Source organism: Canis lupus, chromosome 9 (genome assembly GCF_003254725.2).
Source record: "Canis lupus dingo isolate Sandy chromosome 9, ASM325472v2, whole genome shotgun sequence".
NCBI lineage: Eukaryota > Metazoa > Chordata > Mammalia > Carnivora > Canidae > Canis > Canis lupus.
The window spans coordinates 11,239,624-11,262,082 of record NC_064251.1 but is presented as its reverse complement, the minus strand read 5'-3'; the positions used below and the strand labels follow the sequence as shown (position 1 = coordinate 11,262,082).

Below are 22,459 nucleotides of genomic sequence, written 5' to 3'. Positions count from 1 at the left end.
CCGGGCTGCCCTGGGCTCTAACTGTCTTAATGCAAAACCCTGTAATAAGGTGCCAGAATGCAGTTTTAAAATTTTTATTATTTCATGTCTTTCGATTTTGTTGCTTTAACTATTGGGGGGAATAAAGGCGTTTTAGTGTGACTCATTGACTTTTCTTTCTCATGGTTGCTGTCATTGTTTCTCACACCCAGCTCTGTGGAAGACAAGGATAAATCCTGGAGGCTCCCTTCAGCAGTGCATGGAATGCTCATTTTCTGCAGGTGCGAATTCAGGGGCAGGTCCCGGGGAGACACCAGTCTTTTCATCTCCTACAAGGTGGAGAATAATGGCAATGACATAGAATGTGGAGAGAAAGGAGCACCTGCCCCAGCATAGCAGGTTCATAGCCTGGCTCTGCACTGAGCAGTGATAATCTTGAGCAAGTTCATGTTAAGGAAGCAGCCTTTCCTGCTTCATCGATAATGTGGGAATGATGTTAACATGGAGGTCATGGAGATTAAGGATTGGTAAAGTCTTTAGCGCTATACTTGGCACATGGCACAAACTCAACACATGGGTGCTGCTGTTCCCAATCCATGGCAAAACAAGGACGAGTTGGTCACCCTGCCAACTGATGAAGTGAACAAGGTTGGGAAGGAGTGCCCAAGTGCCGATGCATGAACGTGGTGGACAGGAAATTTGTTACCAAAGGGAATTCCAAGACCTCCCCCAAACGTTTTGAACTGAAATCACTACAAGCCCGGGGAATCTATTCATATGTACACATAAATATTAGAATCATAGGAATGTATGTCTAGAAAGACATCACCGTAATGGTTTGAAGGAAATGCATTTTGGAATGGTCCCACTTGGACTGAGTCCAGAAGTTCACAGGTGGGGTAGAGGGATAGGAGCCAGAACCATCTTCCCTTATCACAAAAACTTCCCTTTTCCCCAGACCTCTCTCTCCTCTTGAAATGAGGAGACCACAGCTAGCTAGCTATCCTATCTCCGAACACCACAGCTGCAACCATTTGCCTTCCAATCTCCCCCTAACCCTAAGGTTACCGTCTCTTAGGCACTAGGCCATGTTTAGTCTCTCGGTGTAGCCGGGTTTACTGTTCTCAGTTCTCTGCTCCCTCTTACCCTACAAACCCGCAGTCAGCAGAAATGGAACAAGTGCATTTCTCTGCAGGCTAGCGAGTGAGAAACTTGGGTGGCTGCAGTGGCAAGCCAGTAAATTTTAGGCTAGTTTTGTTACACAGCATTTTTGCGGCCAGAACTGACTAATACATTTCTTGAAAGGGGAAAGAATTGCGGTTTGTCAGAGTTCTCACTAAAAGACTTAAAAACCCTTTCCCAAGGAGAAGCAGCTTGCTCACCGTTGTGGAGAGAGCCTGGAAAGGGGAGAAGAACTGCCCAAACTGGTAGCGCTTGTGCACGGCGATGTCCCCAAAGCGACTGCGGCGCTCCTTCTGGCCGGCCAGTCTCTTCTCTGCCTTCATGTCCAGAAAGTGCTGGAAGGGGCCCTGCTGGGGCAGACAGGCCACATGCCCCCGCAGTGAGGAGCCGGGGTAGCACCTGGTTACCAAGTGCCACGTGCTCACACCAAGACAAGGCAGCTCTTGTCCATGCCTCTCATTTATTAGTCGGACGTCCACTTACCTTTCTTAATTTTCTGTGGCCTTGGGAGATGGCTCAAGGGTACAACCCTTCTGTTTGTTGCTGGGAGTCTGGCACACCAGACCGGGGGTCAGGGCGCTGAGTTCTAGTTAAGAGCTTGCTACTTGCTCCAGGGCCTTGACTCACCCCCCTACCCCCACCCCCACCCCCACCTCGTATAGTGGATTATTTACGCCTTTTTCCGGCCTTGAAATGGCACGGTTGATATGAAACTGGAATGTCAAGAATGCCAGGGCTTGAAGGCCATCCTTCTTGGAGGCAAGGGACCGGAGGCGGGGTGCAACGTATGTCAGAGGGTCTTATCTTGCGATTCTAATCTCACTTCTACTTGAAACAGAGGAGCAAAGGAGCCCCGCTCACATTCCACTGGAAGCGTGCCGTGGATTTCCCCAGCCAGAGTGTTCCCCTTCACTGCCCTGCCCAGACCCAGCTGTCTATTGGGGGGTCCTGTGGGGTGCCCACTGCCTGAGCAGTGCCAGGCACTGCCTTCCGACTGCTGTGATGCTTGCTCTCGCCTGGCCTTCCCGGATCCTGCCCATCTCACCCTCACTCAGATCCCTCTCCTGCCCTAACCCCCTTGGGCTGACTACAGAGCATCTAATTCTGTTTGTACATCAGTTTCTCCAAGGAGCTGGTTCCTCCTCTGGCCCTGCCCGTGTGGCCAGTGGGAGAGCAGTGTCCAGCCTAGATTCTGACCCCGGGGCCACCCCAGGCATGCCTGGTGCTGTTTGCTGAGGAGGCTCAGCAAACACGGTCTCTATCCACATCGTGATTCGTTTACACCCCCCAGAGGCAGGGACACGGTTAGGAACGTGAGTAGGGGATGGGTTCCTGCTGCTGGCATGCCCTCCTTCCTGGCTGACACACCTGGGAGGGTGGGGGGCTGCCAGCGAGTGGGCGGCTGGACACGCCGCAGGAATCTCATCCCAATTAGGGGCTTGGGCCGTTTCCTGCCTCCCACACAGCAGGAAACAAAGATGCATGTTGTTCTGCTGCTTTCCAGCACTGACCATAAGGAGCCACAAGGACACTGTGACAGCAGCTCTGGAGGCGGGCGAAGGGGCTGACCAAGACCAGGGACCACGAGGGATTCCAGGGATCAAACATCCCACTTCCTGGGTGGAGAAACTGAGACCCAGCCAGGTGGGAGGACTTTCCTGAGGTCTCTCCCGTACCTTCTCTGGCATCACGTATAAATTCACTGCATTGCTTCTGGGTGGTGACTCCGTTCCAAGGAAGGTGGTGTTCAGAGCCCACCTTGAAGAGCAATGGCATGAAGCTGCTGGAGCATAGATGGGGCTGGGGCCCCCCGAGTGCTCTGGAAGGGGCCAGAGCCCCCAGAGGGCAAAGCAAATCTGCAGTGCACCATGAGAGGCCTCCAGCCTGGCCTCCCTCCAGGCCGACCTCCTCCTTTTCCTGACTTGCCAGGTCGCCTTTCTCTGGGAGAACCAGCATCACCAGCACCATCATCACATTTTTTAACACAATCAACACGTGCCTCCTTTTTTGCCTTGGTCTCTTCCCCCTCTGTCCCTGCCCTGCCTTCCCCTGCCTCACTCTTATTTGTACTTCAGGGCTCTGATTTTTGGCTCCCAGTGAAGGGCCACCTCCACCAGAGTCAGTGACGCCCTAGCTCCCCAGCCAGAGTGGGATCCTCCACCTTCGGGCTTCCATACCATTTACTCCGGGGGTCTCGGTCCCCCTCTCGACTCCCTGTGAGTGTCTCTCTCCTTGCCCATGTCTCAGCTAGACGCTAAGGTCCGTGAGCACAGGGCCTCTGTTTTTCCATCCGCACGGATCGTCCACCTACATGATTACATGTCCTGCAGGGGGGAGCGCTCCACAGACATTTGTCACATGAGCGAGCGATTCAGTTTAGAAGAAAGCCATTTCTGGGTTTTAGGACAACAGGGTTAGATGACCACCAAACTTCTCAAACATGTCTGTCTCACAAAGCAAAATGAACCTGTGAGCCACAAGGTAGGGTGTTAGGGGATGAAACCTCACATCTTAGGCCTTGGAGGTGTGACAAATTCAGGGCCAGGAGAAGAAGCAGAGGTGTCCTGGGGTGGAAAAGACCATTCAGAGCACTGGAAAACTATCTGGTTTTGAGGATTTCTTCTTTTGTCTTTTAGGGGAGCCCTGATGAGGTTGAATCATGGAGGGATTGGTTCAGGGCTTTGTTTCTTCCCCTGCACTGGTCCCATGTGGTGACAGAAGGTGATGGGGGGTGGGCTGGGGACATCAGGGAAGAGAAACCACTGACACCGGCTCCTTTGGTCTTTGTCAGCACTTGGCGTGCTGAGCTTACCCCTGTGTGGGGCACACTCTCATTTCTCAGTGCACAAAGGATAAGGCAAAAAGGGATCCTTGGAAGACTCACGTCATGTATTCGTAAGCTCTTTGCTATTGGAGGAGACAAGTCCCAGTGTTGTCTCACAGCTTTGCTGGTGCTCAGACTCGAGATTAACGGTGGGTAGACAGGTCCCAGGGGGATCAGCAGCTTCCAGTCTGTTCCAGGGAAGGGAGGAGAGAAATGCCATGCTGCAGGGTCCATGCACAGTGCTGGCTTCTTTCCCTCCCAGACCAGGATTACTTTCTTTGTGTTTGGTCCCACCCACAGAAGAGCAAAGAAGGTTCGCGCCGCAGCAAAGGAAGCAGACCCTCAACCCAGAACCAAGAATGAAAGCCCTCATTGGGAGAGACACATCGAACCCATGTGATTTGCTTTCTGGAATATGATAAGCACGGTGGGCAATTCCCTTTGCTGGGTGCATTAATGGTAAATTGTTTTTGCTGATGCCTCAAGAGTTAATTATTGCTCTGGGTTGAGTAGAGAAGATCGTTATGGGCTACACGTTGGTCATTTAATTAGGTTAATTAAATAATGAATTATGTCATCTTTCCCACTTTTTTTACTTATGCGGAATTATTATTATTTTTTTATATATTAGTGCAGAAGTCGGAAAACTTTCTCTGGATGGGCCGGATGGTAAACATCTATTAGGTTTTGTGGGCCGCATGGCCCCTGTAGCAACTACACGACATGGCTGTTGTGGCACAGAAGTAGCCATAGATAACAAGTAAATAAGTAGGTGCGGCTGTGGTTCAATAAAACTTTTATTGATGGGCAACAAATTTAACTTTCCTATCATTTTCCTGTATCACAAAATATTATCCTTTGGATTTTTTTTTCAGCCATTTAAAAATGGCAAAACCATTCTTAGTTTGCAAGTCCTACAAAACAGATGGCAGGACAAATTTGGCCTAATGGGCTGTAGTTTGCCAACCCCTGATTAGTGGATGCTTGGATACACCCCCTGTTGCAAGGAGACAAGTGCTAATTTCCAAAATAGAAATGAGTATTCTGAAGTTTTCTCAGCAATTTCAAAATCGCTATACAAGACAGGCGTCTGGCCCATGACCAAGCCTTAAGCAAACCAAGCCTAGGCTGGCTGGTCTAATTCAATGACAAAATCGAGGGTTCCCAGGGACCTTGAAGCCATCCAGGTCCTATTCTAGACTTGATGCGTGACCACATTTAAACCAATTTAGGGATACGAGGCTCATTTAGAGATACAAGCCTCTGGAGTCCTGGAGTAAATGATCTCATCATGGTGACCCTTAATCACTAATTTTCACACGGGCAACTTGGAGGCCTGTGATGCAGTTCTGCCTCTGTGTAACCTAACTTCCTAATGGTGTTGGACAGGATTGTTTATCCCCATACCCTCCCCTCACCCCACCCCATACACCAAAGACGTAACACCGTCTCTAGGTTTTCCTCTACCGAGGCAGCCATGGTATTGAGTGTTGCTTGTGTCCTTTTCTCTAGATTTTAAGAGCTGAAGTTGTAAGGACAGCCAGCGTGGGAGACCTGGGTCTGGGTGGTATTTGCCCATGTGGCTCCTGAAAGCTGTCAGCAGCCCGGAATGAAACATTGCTCTTCCAACAGAATTTCAAACTAGAGAATGAAGCAAACTTGACGTAGCAATTTCCCCAGGATGCCAGAGTAGGAAAAAAAAAATTCGGAATGATTCTTTCTGCATCTGCTGGAATACTTAATTTTTGAGACCATGGGAAGGTTCTGATATTTTAAAAACTTTCATTGGTGGAAGTAGGGTGGTGGTGGGCTAGCAGAGCCTAGCCCAGGATCATGTACTCAGTAGATTCTCAGCAAGTGATAATAAGACAAATGAAAGGGGGAAGGGGCTTGGGGGGCCCTGATCTGCCAGCTGAACTACTTCTTAGTTCCGTGGAAGAGCATGTGTTATTCTGGGAGGAAAGGTCCCCCCCAGACCAGGCCAACCAAATCCTGCCCTAATTTTACACCACCAGGCTACACTTTGCTCTGTCTCAAACAGCTGCCACTGGCTCAGTGTTATCTTAAAAGAGGAATCCAGGGGCGCCTGGGTGGCTCAGTTGGGTCAGCATCCGACTCTTGATTTTGGCTCAGGTCATGATCTCAGGGTTGTGGCATGGAGCCTGCTTAAGATTCTCTCTCTCCCTCTGCCCCTCCCTTCCCTCTCTAAAAAAAAAAAAAAAAAAAAAAAAGGAATGCAGCTCCCATGGGCTTTGCCAAAGCTTCCTCGGTCAATAAGTGTCTGCTTTCTGCTGCGCTGGCAATCAGTTCTGCTGGAAGCAGGGACTGTTCGGCAGGTGGACACAGCCAGCCCCCACTGAGCTCAGGATGTGTTCCCAGGCTGCGACGCGCGCCCCTTTGTCCGGGAGAAAAACTTTGGAGGGTTATAGGAGGGATGGGAGGAGAGAAAACTGGGATTTCATGTTGCTCTTTTTCCTTATGGAATAATTATGACATTTAAGACATTTTTATGTTCTTATCCTTGGCAATTTTGGGGGGTTGGGGGTGGGGTGGGGAGGGAACAGTCGCCCCGGAGATGGAGGGGAAGTTGGAAAGAGTTTGCCCTCTGGGAGTGATTAAACCCTGGAGAGAAATACACATAGTCCTAGAAGACTGGGAAGGTTTTTAAAAAGATTATTTACAACATAAAAACTAGCTCCACACCCTCAATCCAGAAAGCACTTCTTGCCTGGTATAGGAAGGGCTTCTTTGCATCTTGGCACTAGACTCTGAGCTCTTAAAGGCACAGTTTGGGGTCTGTGGGTCTTTGAAGCCCCAGCATTCAACCTGAAGCTCGGGGTACAGCAGGTGCTCCGTACACGCAGGTGACAGAGTCAATAAAGACTGAATGAGCAAGAGGAAGACGTGCTGAGCATCTGCAGCTTTCTGGGTAACGTATCCTGTGCTCAGCAGGATCCCAGCTTCTCCCCACCCAGGGCGGGCTGTCTGTGCAAAGGAACAGCGGTCCAGACCTGGGAGAGTGGCTTGAAAAGGTGCGAAATGTGTTGAATTTCCATCTCTTTGCTGCAAGTAAATGGAAAAATCCTTTATTGCTGCTCTGGTGTCTGGCCCGTCTTGTCTTCAGCAGTTTCTCTTTAAGGGGAATTTGGCTTCCAGACTGTGGGGAACTATCAGACTTTGGCTCCAGCAGGAATTCTCATCCCTAGTGGTGTGTTGGAGCATCTTGGGCGGGGGTGGGGGGTTTAAAAATTCCAAAGCAAGGCTGCACCCCAGGCCAAATGGACCTGTGTTTGGGCAGGTGGGACCCTGGACAGGCCCTTCCGGGGGGATTTGACCCTGTGCAGCCCAGGCTAAGAACCACTGGGGGAGAGTTGAGTTCACCTGTGCTGACACGGTATTATTACCAGACAGCCGCTCCTCTGACTGCAAGTTAGCGGCCAGGCCAGGGGGGGATTTTAAGGGTGGAAATAATAATCTTGCGGATTACAGTGTTCAATTGGAGTCAGCACTTCTTATTTTTGAGAGTGGCTTCAATAACTGAAAAAAAAAAAAAAAAAACCCACCCTGAGACTTTGTATCAAAAAGTCACTTAGTTGGGCTTTAAAGCTTTATTGCTTCTTGCCAGCTTTTGAATGGGAGTTGGGGGTGGGGGGAGTATTTAGTGTTAGAGGAATGTCATGATTTTTTTTAGAGCAAGATTTGCATTAATATTTTTCTGAATCCCCAGCTCCTTGCATGGGGCCTGCCATGTAGTAGCTGCTCAGAAATGCTGGAATAGTTATAGCAGCTGCTGCTTGCTGGGTGCTTCCTGTTATATTCACCATCTCACTTATCTTCAGAGCCACCATATAAGACAGGTCCTATTTGTATCTGCATTTTATAGGGTGAGGCCGACTTCTAAGATGGCCTCAGACTCTGCCATCTGCTTGAGTGTGAATATATGGGATGTAGCCCATGAGGATGTTACATTGTGGCAAAGATGAAAGGATTTTGAAGATGGAATTAGGGCCCCTGATCATTAATTAAAAGGGAGTTTATCTTGGGTGGGCCTGACCTAATTAGGTGAGCCCCTTAAAAGAAGTTCAAGAGGCTCGAGACTCAAGTCATGCTGGCCGTACAGAAGCATGCCACCATGATTTCTTTTTCTTTTTCTTTTTCTTTTTAAAAAATTATTTATTTGAGAGAGAGAGAGGGAGAGGGAGAGAGTGTGCATGAGCAGGAGGGGCAGAGGGAGAAAGAGAATCCTAAGCAGACTCCACACTGAGCGCGGAGCCTGACTTGGGGCTCAAGCTCACGACCCTGAGATCATGACCCCAGCTGAAATCAAGAGTCCGACCCTCAGCCAACTGTGTCACCCAGGCACCCCAACATGCCACCAAGATTTCTAAAGCTGCAAGCAAATGGACTCTGGCAGGACCCTGAGTCTCAGATAAGACCTGAGCAGAGGACCCAGCTAGGACTCGTAACCTATGGAAACTGAGATATGGGCAGGCATGGCTGTAAACTGCTAAATTTGTGGTAATTCTGTTACCCGGCAATAGAAAACTAATACACTAGTGAAGGAATAATGATGTAGAGAAGTTATAGGGCTTGGCCAAGAGTCCACATCAGGAATGTGAGTGGACCCCTGACATTTCTGACTCCCTGTTGTTTGGCACTGACAACTACCATCAGTTTGAGAAATAAGGCTCATGTGCATCAGTTCACTGATCTTCTGTAAACTATAAATAGGGCAAAACCAAGGCTGATATCAGAGCCTGCTACTTTGTGAAGCAAAGTAGAACCAGAAGCAGGAGATGTCAGCGTATGTCCCACATGGTTTCTTTTTTTGAGGGGGGGGTTGTGGTGGTTGAAATAAACTTGATTCTGACATCAAAATTCTGTATACATATTCCTCCCAGAGGAATTTCTTTTCTTTTTTCTTTTTCTTTTCCTTTTCCTTTTCTTCTTTCTTTCTTTCTTTTCTTTCTTTCTTTCTTTTCTTTCTTTCTTTCTTTCTTTCTTTCTTTCTTTCTTTCTTTCTTTCTTTCTTCTTTCTTTCTTTCTTTCTTTCTTTCTTTCTTTCTTTCTTTTCTTTCTTTCTTTTTTTTTCAAATTGTTGGACCTAATAATTCATCTCTCTGTTAGTTAAAAATTTTAGAATTGACTTGGATTTTGCCATCAGTCATCTTCTGTATCATGAACGTTCCTGAGGTTTGTCAATTGCCTCTTTGAAAGATCTTTCTTTTTTTTTTTTTTGAGATTTTATTTATTTGCTCATGAGAGACACAGAGAGAGGCAGAGACACAGGCAGAGGGAGAAGCAGGCTTCCTGTGGGGAGCCTGATATGAGACTTGATCCCAGGACCCCAGGATCACCATCTGAGCCAAAGGCAGATGCTCAACCACTGAGCCATCCAGCCCCTGGAAGGTCTTTTTATGCTGTTCTCCTTTTTAGTTCCATTGCCAGTCTAGACTCCCATCTTCTCCTAACTAGGTTATTGCAGATATATATATATTTATTATATTATATTTACATATTATATTGATAATATATAATATATATTTACACATTATATTTATATATTATATATATTTATTATATATATTTATATATATATTTGAAATCAAGTCCATCTTAGATCTTTCACCACATTGACTTTCCTAAAATACTTTAATCTGAACCATCCAAACGCTATCAGACTTTTGGGACCCTAACACACAATAACAGAAAAAGAACATATGTTCTCCACTTTATTATATCTAATATCCTTCTTTCTCCATGATCTTTTAGTTGCATCAGCTTCTTTTGGTTTTTCAAAACCGTTGTACTTATTTCCGCCTTGTTGCAGTTAGCGATTTCTGTTTGCCTTCTATCAGAGTTCCCTATAATAGGCACCACACTGGGTCCTGATTCAGCCACACATGGTTTCTCCACACAGTGGGGATCGGAGCAACAGGCATGGAGAGGGTGTCTTTTCAGAGTCACGCTCGCAGCTGGCCCCACATGTAGACACGTTTGGAAGTCATGCACTTCCAAGAGAAGGACTGAGGAAGACTCTTTTAAAAAGGAATGGGAGAAAAAAAAAAAAAAAAAAAAGGAATGGGAGCACGAGAGCCAATTTACCGAACATCAAAGAAACCTCAAGAAAAAAAGAGACATGGCCAGGGGCACATGGTGACATCCATCTGTTTTGCTTCTGTTGAGAGAATGCCGACCTACTTTTCTGATTGGATCCAGAGTTGAGGCCATCATGATTATTAGGGTTGTCCATCCCTGAATAAAAGCTAATCCTTGCTTCTAGTAGTAGTAAAGTACATTTTAATCCAGCTCTTCCAGTGTGTGTGTGTGTGTGTGTGTGTGTGTGTGTGTGCATGTGCAAAAGTTTGTTGGTGGAGAAGGGGTATCTTGGAAAGTTACTGTTTTCTTCCAGTATCTTCCTCTTTTCTTTTTATTCACCTTTCTTCTTTCTGCCTGGGAGGTGGATGTGATGCACAGAGCTGAGCAGTCATTTTGTGAGCATGAAGACTTATCTTGAGGAGGAGGAGGAGGAGGAGGAGAAGAAGAAGAAGAAGGAGGAGGAGGAGGAGGAAGCTATGAATAGCTTGGGTCTCTGATGCCATCATGGACACCCCTACCATCCTTCCTCTGGACATCTTGTCACATGGGGGAAATGCATTCATCTTTCTGTTGGTGGAACTCTTTTCTTCGAATCCCCTCAGGGAAAATGCACTTCTGTCTGATATAAAATCTAACATATAGGAACGCCTGAGTAGCTCAGTGGTTGAGCATCTGCTTTGGGTTCAGGGCATGGTCCCGGAGTCCTGGGAGTGAGTCCTGCATCGGGCTCCCCACAGAGAGCCTGCTTCTCTCTCTGCCTCTCTCTGTGTGTCTCTCAAGAATAAATAAAATAAAATCTTTTTTAAAAAATCTAAAAAATAAAGTACATATCTCAACTATTTGAAAAATACTTGGTAAACTGTCCAGTGTTAACATGTGCGAGGAATAATTCGACATCTTTATTGTAATTTAAAGATCCTTTTCAGGAGTTATAATCAGGGTGAGGGGGATTCAGGGATGCCTCTCTCCTTCATTACTGGCTCGTGGGAAATATGCCTGATGGTGTGAGATGGGGAATAGGGTGGTTGAAAGAGAATTTGATCACAGTAATGAATCAATCACTCATCAGCCCTGATGTGCTTTAACTTTGTCTGAGGCAAAGAAGAGCCAAGAAGGAGTTACTCTTTGTCTTTTAGCAACACTTAACTGAGCCTCTATTTGGGTACATTCAGGTTTGGGGTAAGAGGAGTGGGCTGTAGCCACTGCATACGCCAGTGAGGCCACTGCCTGCATCATTAGACATGGGATCTGCCCCAAGAAGGGGACAGACCCACTTTTCCCTCCCTGGCCCAATCACAGCTGAACCACTGAACTCAGCTCAGGAGCATCTCACAAACTGTCTCTCGTACAGAAGACAACGATGACAATGGTGCAGACGCTAAGATCCTAAAACTCTCTGTGTTATTTGGGGCCTGGATGAAGGAGGTGAGAATACTAGCCCGAAGAAGAGTGAACCCAGTGGGAGACATGGCAGTTAGGAAAGACTGCCACGCAGGGGAATGATCCGACCCATGTCACCCAGCCCCAATGGGTGGAATTGGAACCAGTGATGGAAGCTTCTAGAAGGCGGCTCTGGATTCAGATTTGCTTATGATGCTCACAGCGGCAGCTGCCAAAGACAGAGCGGCCCACCTCAGTAGATGGCCACGTGACTGCTGGCATTTCAGATTGACCTACTGCTTGCAGAGAGGGCATATAGGGATCCCAGCGTTCACACGTTCGCTCCTTCCCTCGGTGACCACTGACGGATTGGGGTTACTTAGGTCTACTGTGTGTCAGGCTCTTCGTGGTCAGCCTGCGACTTTTTTTTTTAATTTATTTTTTATTGGTGTTCAATTTACTAACATACAGAATAACCCCCAGTGCCCGTCACCCATTCACTCCCACCCCCCGCCCTCCTCCCCTTCCACCACCCCTAGTTCGTTTCCCAGAGTTAGCAGTCTTTATGTTCTGTCTCCCTTTCTGATATTTCCCACACATTTCTTCCCCCTTCCCTTATATTCCCTTTCACTATTATTTATATTCCCCAAATGAATGAGAACGGAGAGATCACTACCAACACCAAGGAAATACAAACGATTTTAAAAACATATTATGAACAGCTATACGCCAATAAATTAGGCAATCTGGAAGAAATGGACGCATTCCTGGAAAGCCACAAACTACCAAAACTGGAACAGGAAGAAATAGAAAACCTGAACAGGCCAATAACCAGGGAGGAAATTGAAGCAGTCATCAAAAACCTCCCAAGACACAAGAGTCCAGGGCCAGATGGCTTCCCAGGGGAATTTTATCAAACGTTTAAAGAAGAAACCATACCTATTCTCCTAAAGCTGTTTGGAAAGATAGAAAGAGATGGAGTACTTCCAAATTCGTTCTATGAGGCCAGCATCACCTTAATTCCAAAGCCAGACAAAGACCCCACCAAAAAGGAGAATTACAGACCAATATCCCTGATGAACATGGATGCAAAAATTCTCAACAAGATACTGGCCAATAGGATCCAACAGTACATTAAGAAAATTATTCACCATGACCAAGTAGGATTTATCCCTGGGACACAAGGCTGGTTCAACACCCGTAAAACAATCGATGTGATTCATCATATCAGCAAGAGAAAAACCAAGAACCATATGATCCTCTCATTGGATGCAGAGAAAGCATTTGACAAAATACAGCATCCATTCCTGATCAAAACTCTTCAGAGTGTAGGGATAGAGGGAACATTCTTCGACATCTTAAAAGCCATCTATGAAAAGCCCACAGCAAATATCATTCTCAATGGGGAAGCACTGGGAGCCTTTCCCCTAAGATCAGGAACAAGACAGGGATGTCCACTCTCACCACTGCTGTTCAACATAGTACTGGAAGTCCTAGCCTCAGCAATCAGACAACAAAAAGACATTAAAGGCATTCAGATTGGCAAAGAAGAAGTCAAACTCTCCCTCTTCGCCGATGACATGATACTCTACATAGAAAACCCAAAAGTCTCCACCCCAAGATTGCTGGAACTCATACAGCCTGCGACCTTGAAGATCTCTTCCCTCCTGGTGATTCTTGGGTGCTCTGAGCATGACGCACTCCCCATTTTGCACAAGGGAGAACCAAAGCACCCAAATCAAATCCGGGACGAGTCGCACGGAGACCCTTCGTCGTCTCTGCGCCCCTGCCCTGTCTCCTCTCCTTTCTTTTTCCATTATCTGTTGCTTTCAGAGAAAAAAACCAAGTCATGCTCTGCTAAACCATCAAGGCTTGGTGAGCATGTTCAGACAGGATGTGCAGTTACCCAATACTGGTCTGAATGATGTGTTTTCCTGACTCTGACAAATTGGAGCAAGCTCTCCTTTTGATCTACAGTCTTCCAAATCTCCCCCAGATCCCCCCCGCCCCCCCCTCCAGGGGAGGCGGGTCATAGGCGAGGGATGTGGTTCGGATTTCATACAACACATGGCTTTCGGACTGGGGAGTGGCTGCAGATGCTTCTGAGGCAGTCACCCCTGCTCTGCTATGCCCCGAGATTCCAAAAATTGCTGTGGAAACCGCACATTTCCAAGCGAGCCCATTTCACCCATTTCTTAAATGTTTATGACTCTCCCTCCCTCCCTTTATCCATCCTTCTCTCTGACTCAGTCTTTCTCTCTTTCCCTATGCACGCGTGTGCACACACACGCACACTCCACCACTCCACTGTTGATGGATCTTTACATCCTACACTCGTCAGTGTTTCCTGCCAGGATCCCTTGCCTGGCGGATCCTCCGTGGGGCGAGGAGCACCCCCGCAGCCGGGGAAAGACCACCTCGCTTCTGCAGCCGGGCATTCCACAAGCAAGCAGGCCCACTCGCCTCGGGCCTCTCTCTCTTCTTAATGCGTCAGGCTTGCGAGTGGTAGTGAGAGCAAATTGGCAGCCGTGTAGGACTGTCTGACGCTGGTAAAAGCATCTGTTGGAAAGCTTGCTTTGTAATTTCCCGAGCCTTTTGGGGTCAGAAGTGGGTAGAAACCCCTACATGGAAGAAAAAGCCTAATTACTTTCAAGTGGGAGGAAAATAAGAAACAGAAGTGCTCCCAAGGGTGGAGCCTGTGGACTCCGATGACCTTCAGGCTCTCAGGATCAATGTCTCCAAAGCTTCCCAAAGCACTGCTTTCTTCTGGAGCAAACCCTGGCATTCTCCTGAGATAACTGATGGGGCCCAGACTGGCCCCTAAGTGGGCAGGAGGGCTGCTCACACGCAGGCTCCGCCAATGATGCTCTCCTGTTAGGCCGGGGGTGAGCCAGAGAACACACCAGGTCCCCTTGGGGCATTAGTGTCTTTGATTATCTTTGTCCATTTTATTCACCGAGGTATTTTCAGCACTTGGAAAAGAACCTGCCACAGGGTGGGTGCTCAACAAAGATGCGCAGAGTCACAGAACGAATCCTCTGTGCTCCCTCAAGTCCCTGTTGCTTATCTGGCTTGGCATGAAACGGCCCGATCTGTGAGACTCAGATCGAAAAGCAAAGGGGGACTTGGATCCCTACATGGAACTGGAAAGGAATGGAAACTGGGAAGGTCGGAAGAGAGGGGGGGAATACCATTCTGCTCCAAGGAGGTGTCTGGAAAAGCCCCGGGCTTCCTGCGTGCCCGCAGCAAGCAGCTGAGCTGGGAGGCGGGAGGAGGCCAGAGCTTTCCCCCACCTGCCTGTCAAGGTTCTAGCTCATCCTCCACTCGGTCTGCAGTGAAGGTTTTGCACTTGCTTGGCTTCCAGGCTGAGGCCTTTATCCCAAAATAAAGGGGCTCCTCTCTCTCTCTCTCCTTTTCTCTCTCTCTCTCTCCAACTTTTGCTACATCTCTTCTCTTCTCTTTCCTTACCCTGCAATTCTCCTTAATTACTAGTTTCAGTAGAAGGGGAATAAGACCGAGCTTTGCAAAAAAAAAAAAAAAAAAAAACCAAAAACCCACTTTCCAAGCCCTCTCTTATCTGGTCCTGGTCGTCAGGGCCCTCCTCGGCCCGAATGTGACTAGCATCCAGAAGACTTTTAGGGAGGCGAAACCACAATTTTCAAGAAGTGAGCCCTGGCGGTGTAACGAAAGGCCCTTCTGATTCAGCCCGGATGGGGCTCTGGAGGTAATTAGGAGAATTTATGGATCCCCTTCTGGCCACTCTCATTTGCCTTTGTGCTTAGCACGCGGAGTAAGTGATAGCTCCACGTTACTGACCAGAAGAAGCTGCATTTTCCACTTAACAAATGAGGCTTAAAGAGAAGTTTTCACCTGCCCCCCCTTGCTTTCCTCTCCCCTGTCAGTGGGGCACACACAGGGGAAATGCCGTGTGGATATATTTGCAGAAGGCTTGACTTCTTTAGCTAGAGAAGGATGGAGATGCAGGGATGATTCGCCCCCCGGCCTTCTGGGCGCAGACGCCGCCGGCTGCTCCATGTGTTTAACTCAGGGTTGGTAAATTAGAGCTTGAGAGACACAGGCAATGGTAAGTCATCCCTTGGGGAATAGGTAGGTGAGGGAGGAGAAAAGGTGGGGGGGAATTTACAAAAGGGGAAACAAGGAGACAATCTTCCAGCTGGTGTAGCTGCCAACCCATGGATCAGTTCTGGGGTTGCTGCTCCTGCTCTGAAGACACCTGCCACTGACCCTCAGTGACTTGTTCCTCATACTTGAAGGGAGACCATGTTGGCCAGTGGCTGTTCCCTGCCTTGGTGGGACATGTCTGGGGCTCAGGCCTGGGCTTTGCTGGGCTTAGAGGCAGCCCCGCATGGAAGAGCCCAACTCCGCAGAAGCAAAAGTGATCATTGGAGTCCCTTGGCCAGAACAAAGCCATCCCCCAGAAAAATGTGTGCTCTGCTTTTCCTCCCAAGTATCAGAGGTTGTCACTGAGAAGGTGAGGCTGACTCTGGGGCTCACGACACAGAATGTGGCCTCTGAGGCAATTGGCATGCACGGCCTTTCATCCCATCGCTGTGGTCCTTCCTGGCACAGCCCCAGATAACACCTGAGTAATGAAATTAGAGCCTTTGAGCTAGAAGTTCAGTTACAAAGAGCAGTAGCTCCACAGACTTGCTCTTTGCAACCACAATGTTTTTCCTACCCCAGCAGTTCTGCCCCTGAGCGAAAGGCTCCAGCCCTGGGACCCCATTTTATAAACCCACAGGGGATCTGCAAATGCATGGGGACTGGGTCGGCCTGTAGCCTTGGGCTGGCCTTACCCTTGGCATCTTTCCGAGGTTCTGTTCTGCCAAGAGACGGGCCTTCCTTAGTAGCCTTGCCATCTTCTGTGTCTTTTGCTTTGTACTTGGAGATGTGGGCACCTTCCTTCTGCAGCATCTGCCCACCAGGCAAGGGCTGGTCTTCAGGCAGATCCTCTTGCTTCTTGTTCTCCTTCTTCCTCTCACGGGGAACTCTAGGGATTAAAAAAATCCACCATCAGGTACGACATTCTGAGTGACCCAGTAACTTCCAAATGAGAGGTCCGGCATGTGGTCATGAGAGGAGGTTACTGAACTGGAACTTTCAACTTCGTGAAAAATCATTCAATCTGGAAAGAAAATAAATCGATGCTGTCAGCTTATTCTTGCATATTTGCATGTGGCAGTAATGAGAGAAGGGTGGGAAGATCTCCCAAGTAGTAGAACAGCCTGAGAACAGGTGTCCCTCATGCAACACTTCCAGTGGTGCCACTAAAGAATTACACACATACACACACATATATATTACAAAGAAAACAGTTCTTACAGAGATGAGACACTAGAGTTCAGGAAGCATCTAAGAGCTGGTATATATATATATTTAATATCAAGCAATTTTCTTTTTAAATTCTTTTACATTTGAGTATGATTGACACACAATGTGACCTTACTTTCGGGTGTACCACATAGTGATTTGACTTGTCTACACTTGATGCTGTGCTCACCACAATGTACCAGGTGTCACCACACTATTTAATTTTTATGGGGTAGGGTTAATATATTGCATACCAAATTGTGTTTTCTGTTTCTCCACCCATCCCCGCCCCATTTCACATTGTATCAATTCTGTATTGGGGGAATATTAAGCAGTTCTTCAGTGATTTTCTTTTTTTTTTTTAAGATTTTATTTTAGAGAGAGAGAGAGAGAGAGAAAATGAGCAGGAAGGATAATCTCAAGCAGACTCTGCACTCAGTGTGGAGCCCACAGTGGGGCTTGATCCCAGGACCCTGAGATCATGACCTGAGCCAAAACCAAGAGTCAGACGCTTAACCAACTGAGCCATCCAGGTGGCCCTTCAGTGATTTTCAAACATCCAAGTCATCCCACTGGACAAGACCCACAAGGTCCTTCCTGATCTTGCTTCTTTCTCCCTCTGCTGTTCTACTCAATCTGCTCCTGCCCCCTCCCTGCCTACCCCAGTGTCCTTTCAACAGGAGAACCATCCCTGTGCCCTCAAAATGCTGCTGGCTCTTGGGCTTCTGGGGTTGGCTTGTCTCCCTCTCTCTGCCTGAATATAATATTTTCCCTCCTTCCTTCCCCTGAATGCTCATCCTCCTGGGGAACTCCTTCTCATCACTTCTTCTATGGTGCTTGCTGTTCATGACACCTGCCCCACCCTGAGCTGTAGACTACCTTCGCTCTGGTCTTTGGCATCTTTATTTTTCTTAAGATTTTATTTATTTATTTGAGAGAAAACGTGTGCACATGTGCATGAGAGAGTAGGAGTGGAGGGAAGGAGCAGAGAGAGAAGGAGAAACAGACTCCCCACTGAGCAGGGAGCCTCAATGATGCAGGGCTCAATCCCTAGAACCTGCTATCATGACCTAAGACAACGGCAGACATTTGACTGGCTGAGCCACCCAGGTGCCCCTCTGGCATCTTTCAAGTATCTCCATTTTAGTGCAATAAATGGTCTGTTTCCATACTTATGTCCACTGTTAGATTTTTATGTTCTATGAAATCATAGACTCCTTCTTGTTCACCAATGTCTCCTTAACACATAGCAGCATATCTAGTAAGAGGCAGATCCTTAATCCATATTGGATGGGTAGATGGATGGATGGATGGGATAGCATGGATGGATGAGAGGATGGTTGGGAGGATGAATGGATGAGAAAGTGTTGGGTAAATGTAGAGTAGAACAAAAGACAGTAGATTCAGAATATTACTATGTGGAAGGGAATGTTGGAGGGGGGATGCGTAATCAACCTCAGATCCGCAGTGATGACCAGAGTTAGGAGCAGAAAGTCCACAGGGTTGCATCTGGGATTCATCAAGAGTGTCCAACTACGGCAAGGACTCAGAAAGCAGGACGTGATTTTTGCTTTGGCATTTTGTGGTTAGCACTAAATGGTAACATCTCTGGTGGATTTAATATTTTTCTCTGAAAGCCAAAGAAATTTAATCTGAAAACTGGCCTCCTACAGGTGATAATTAGGAGAGAATGGTTAAGGATATAGAAACATCAGGTCTCTGCTTGGAGCCTCGGGTTAGGACCAGTCATTGAACTACCCTCACTGATATTGGACAGAAACCTAAACGTTTCTCCATGCCATGCAATTTTTTAAAAAGTGCATCATTTTTCTTTTACGAATCTAAACTTGGTGTCCGAAGTTGCAGTCTTGAAGTTTCTATTCATTTAGGACGTTTCTCTTGCTCCTCTCAAAAGATCCACTTAGTCCATTTGTATGCTGTCTAGTTGGAAGTAGCTGGCAAGGCTTTTTTTTCTTTTTAAGAAAACAAGATTCTTAAGCTTAAAAGAACATTAGCTCTGTGTTTGATCACTAGATACCTCCAACTTTTCTAGCAAGTTGTAACATTTGTACTGACAACCCTAAGGCATATTTTGGCACATTAAGGAAATCTACACTCAATAAATATGTTATTATACACGTCCCTAGTGCCCTACTCAAGGACCTTAACGTGCTCCACTCACTTTAGGATGCTTGTTTATAAAGTTGTAGCTGGGCCTTCCCATCGACCAGACCCAGGCAGATATGCAAATGAGCATGGGCCCATAGGACTCAATTAAGCCTTGCCTTGTCATCGGGTGACCATCAGGGAGCTGGGGATGTCCTCCAAGAGAGCACTTAAAAATTATACTCACAAAATGTTGACGAGAATACTTTTTTTAAAGGGCCCCAAGTCAAGTGACCAGTAACCAGATTTCCATCTGCTTCAAATTAAATGCGTTTATTATCTTTGCATCTCATTCTGCAGGTCCACATCGTCAGTGAGAAAATACCCTTTGGGATCTTAACTTACACTTAAAAAGCATATTTATATAAGTTTAGCTGGCTGTTTGCTTTCACACACAGGCAGCGATATCTCTTCTTTCACTTTGACTCTCCGCTTTATTGAAGCTGCGGGAGGATGCCTGTGGGTTCTACTCATTCAACGCTTGGGTTTTGTTGCTGTTGTATTTGTGTTAGGTGTTGGAAGTAGAGTGGAAACCAGATAGTAAGTAAATATATAAGTGAAGTCATTGTAGTTTGTGAAAGGTGCCAGAAGAGACATTAGGAAGCAAGCCAGTAACTGTCAAAGACCACCCCTTGGAATGGGTGGTCGGTAGAGCCTCTGGGCAAAAGAATTAGGAGCTGAGACCCGAAGGTAAGAAAAGCTGTATTCAAAGAGAAACTAGGGGATGAACATCTGGGCAGAGAAAACAGTCACCATAGAGGCTTTGAGTCATTCCAGGATCAAAATATTTAAGGGAGAGAAAGCAAGCCAGTGTGGCTGGAGAGGATAGAGAATGTGAAAGTGGCGTGAGATGCAGCTGGAGAGAGGCCAGAGTCGGGTCAGGCAGGGCCCCATGGGAAATGTTCAGGATTTTAGATTTTATTCCAGGAGCGACTGGAAAGCCAGGAGAACATGCCATGCTTGGATTTGCATTTCATGAGGATTAGGTTGGTCAATCTGTGAAGAAGAGATTGGGAAGATTGAGGGGGAGGATGAGAGGTGGTTGCATCAGCCTGGGTGGGAGGTGTGTTGATGGAGGTGGAGAGAAGGGGAGGGATGGAGAGGCTTCAGGAGGAGACTTGGCAAGACCCCCCTGCTAGAGAGGGCAGGGGACAGGAAGACCCAGAGACCCACTGGTGTTCTGACCTGAGCAGCAGGTGGATGCCGGTGCTCCTTACGAGAAGGGGCAGTCCTATTGGAGCCATGGCTGTTGGTGGAAAGGTAGGGACCGGAAACCCGTTCTGAACATATGAACTGGGGACACAATTTCTAAGCTCCAGGTAGAAATGAAGAAGTCGCTCGGCAATCAGTCTCTCAAAAGGGTGAAGCTTGTCATTTGTTGTTGTAACTTTAGAAGTAAAGACAGAAACATTTGGAAGAACATGCCGTGGAACTTGAGACAACTCGAGTTGGGGAATTTAGGGATGGTCAAGGGTGGACAATAAATCTTGTGGGTGGCACAACCTGTGGAAATATGCAACCATGGGTTTTCTCCTCTGCCACTTCTTATTTGATCAGACTTTATTCCTGTTCTGGAATAAAAACACTAGGTGGTGGTGGTGGTGGTGGGTGTGGGTGTGTGTGTGTGCAGGGAGTCCAAGAGCTGCTGGTGCTGAGAGGGATCATGGAAACATCCAGAAAGGAGGATGAGAATCATGATGGAGAGAGAGAGAGAAGTTCTCGGGGCTGGGAAGGCCTGCCTACGGGATGATACAATCTACCTATTTAATATTGTCCTTTGAGTTCCAGGGAGTGGAATTCATTTTTTTTTAAGCAACTCTACAAGTGACATTTTCTCTTTGAATCGAGTATGAGAAAACATGAACCGAGGCACCTCGTAGCATTTCTTCAGCTGCGTCTCTGCCTTCCTATTAATTTTCAGCAGATTCTGTTTGTTTTTCCGCCAGTCTGCCCACTTCTGAGTACACGCTGTCCCGCTCTCTACTTTGCTTATCTCCTTTTCTGTTTGCTTATCTCCTTTTCTTTTCTGGATGGCGCTTTTAGGAAGCATACTATTTGGAGGGTGGGGGAGCAGCCTGCAATGCAAAATGCATTATCGGGAGGTTCTCACTGGCACCTGACTTGGAAGAGTAAGATTGTCCCTGTGGATTTCTGGTTTGTGTATCTACAATCTCAGAGTTGTACAGGGGAAAGTCATTGGGTAGAAGAAGTCTGAGTTTGGAAACTAGAGAGGTCTGACTCTATCCCTTAGCCTTACTGTTTTTTTTGTTTGTTTGTTTTGTTTGTTTGTTTGTTTTATTTCATGACTTTAAGCTTGTGACCTAATGTCTCCGGACCCAATGTTTTCATCTGTAAAGTAGGTAATGATATATGTGCAAATTGCAGGGTTGTTGTGGAGTTTAAGTGATGTGACACAAGCGAAGTTCCTAGAGTAATACTTAATTCATGCTGGTGACCACAAACGGCCCATCCTATCATTCTTATTAAACTTACCAACACACTGGTTGTCAGTTTGATGGGAAACAAACACTGTTGGTAGCCTGTAAAGGCTGTTGACAAGCATTACCGTATGGGTGGAGGGGTGCTGGGGTGCTGGCTGGAGTTTCTCTGTCACAGTCTAGCAAAGTCTGCCAACCTTGCGAAATTGGATGAAAAATTCTAATTGAACAGTTACATTTAAAAGTGGGGGTCTTTCCTATGCATTGTGGGTCACAAGCTTCTCCTAAGAAGACAGGGCTGGTGACCTGGGGCCTCCACTGTTCCAGACGGTGATTGTCAACCGTGACTTAGAAGCAGCTGATGCTGTAATAGGAGATGCCTTTCCCAGTTCCCCACTGTCCCTTCCCAGCTCTCTGTCCCTCCTAGACAGTCTGGTCTTGGATCTTATATGGACTCTCAACTAGCTTGTATGACCTTGGGCAAATTCTTTTTTTCTTTTTTCTTTTTTTCCTAAAGATTTATTATTTATTTGAGAGAGACAGAGTGAGTGGGAAGAGCAAGGGGAGAGAGAATTCCAAGTGGCCTTCAAATGATTGCGGAGACCAACTTGGGGCTCAGTTCTGAGACCCAAAGATTATGACCTGAGATGAACCAAGGAGTTAACTGACCGCCCCACCCAGGCGCCCCTTGGACAAATTCTTTAACTCTTTCAGTCTCAGTTTCCCCATCTTTAAACTGGAGATGATAGTAATATTTACTCTGAAAGCTTCTTTTAAGTATTAAATCACATCAATAAAAAGTTTTCACAATGCTTGGCCTGCAAAAAATACTTAGGGCTAGTTATTGTTATCATCAGGACACTTAGCAAATTTGTGGGCATTTTTTTTTAAAGACTTTATTTAATTGTTCATGAGAGACACACAGAGAGAGGCAGAGACACAGGCAGAGGAAGAAGAAGGCTCCCCCCAGGGAACCTGTTATAGAACTAGATCCCAGGACCCCAGGATCATGACCTGAGCTGAAGCCAGATGCTCAACTACTGAGTCACCAGGTGCCCCT

The 22,459-nt window shown here is 47.0% G+C and overlaps 1 protein-coding gene across 1 annotated transcript; it reads right to left on the bottom strand.

The window, feature by feature from the left end:
• Nucleotides 1-58: 58 nt before the first annotated feature.
• LOC112653003 (uncharacterized) lies at nucleotides 59-21,524 on the bottom strand. Its single transcript, XM_049113762.1, has 6 exons — nucleotides 21,455-21,524; nucleotides 20,147-20,348; nucleotides 16,282-16,475; nucleotides 4,046-4,173; nucleotides 1,362-1,508; nucleotides 59-308 (listed from the first exon to the last, which is right to left on the bottom strand). The coding sequence occupies exons 1-6, from the start codon at nucleotides 21,522-21,524 to the stop codon at nucleotides 78-80; spliced, it is 972 nt and encodes a 323-aa protein (XP_048969719.1). The 3' UTR covers nucleotides 59-77.
• Between the last annotated feature and the right edge of the window lie 935 nt (nucleotides 21,525-22,459).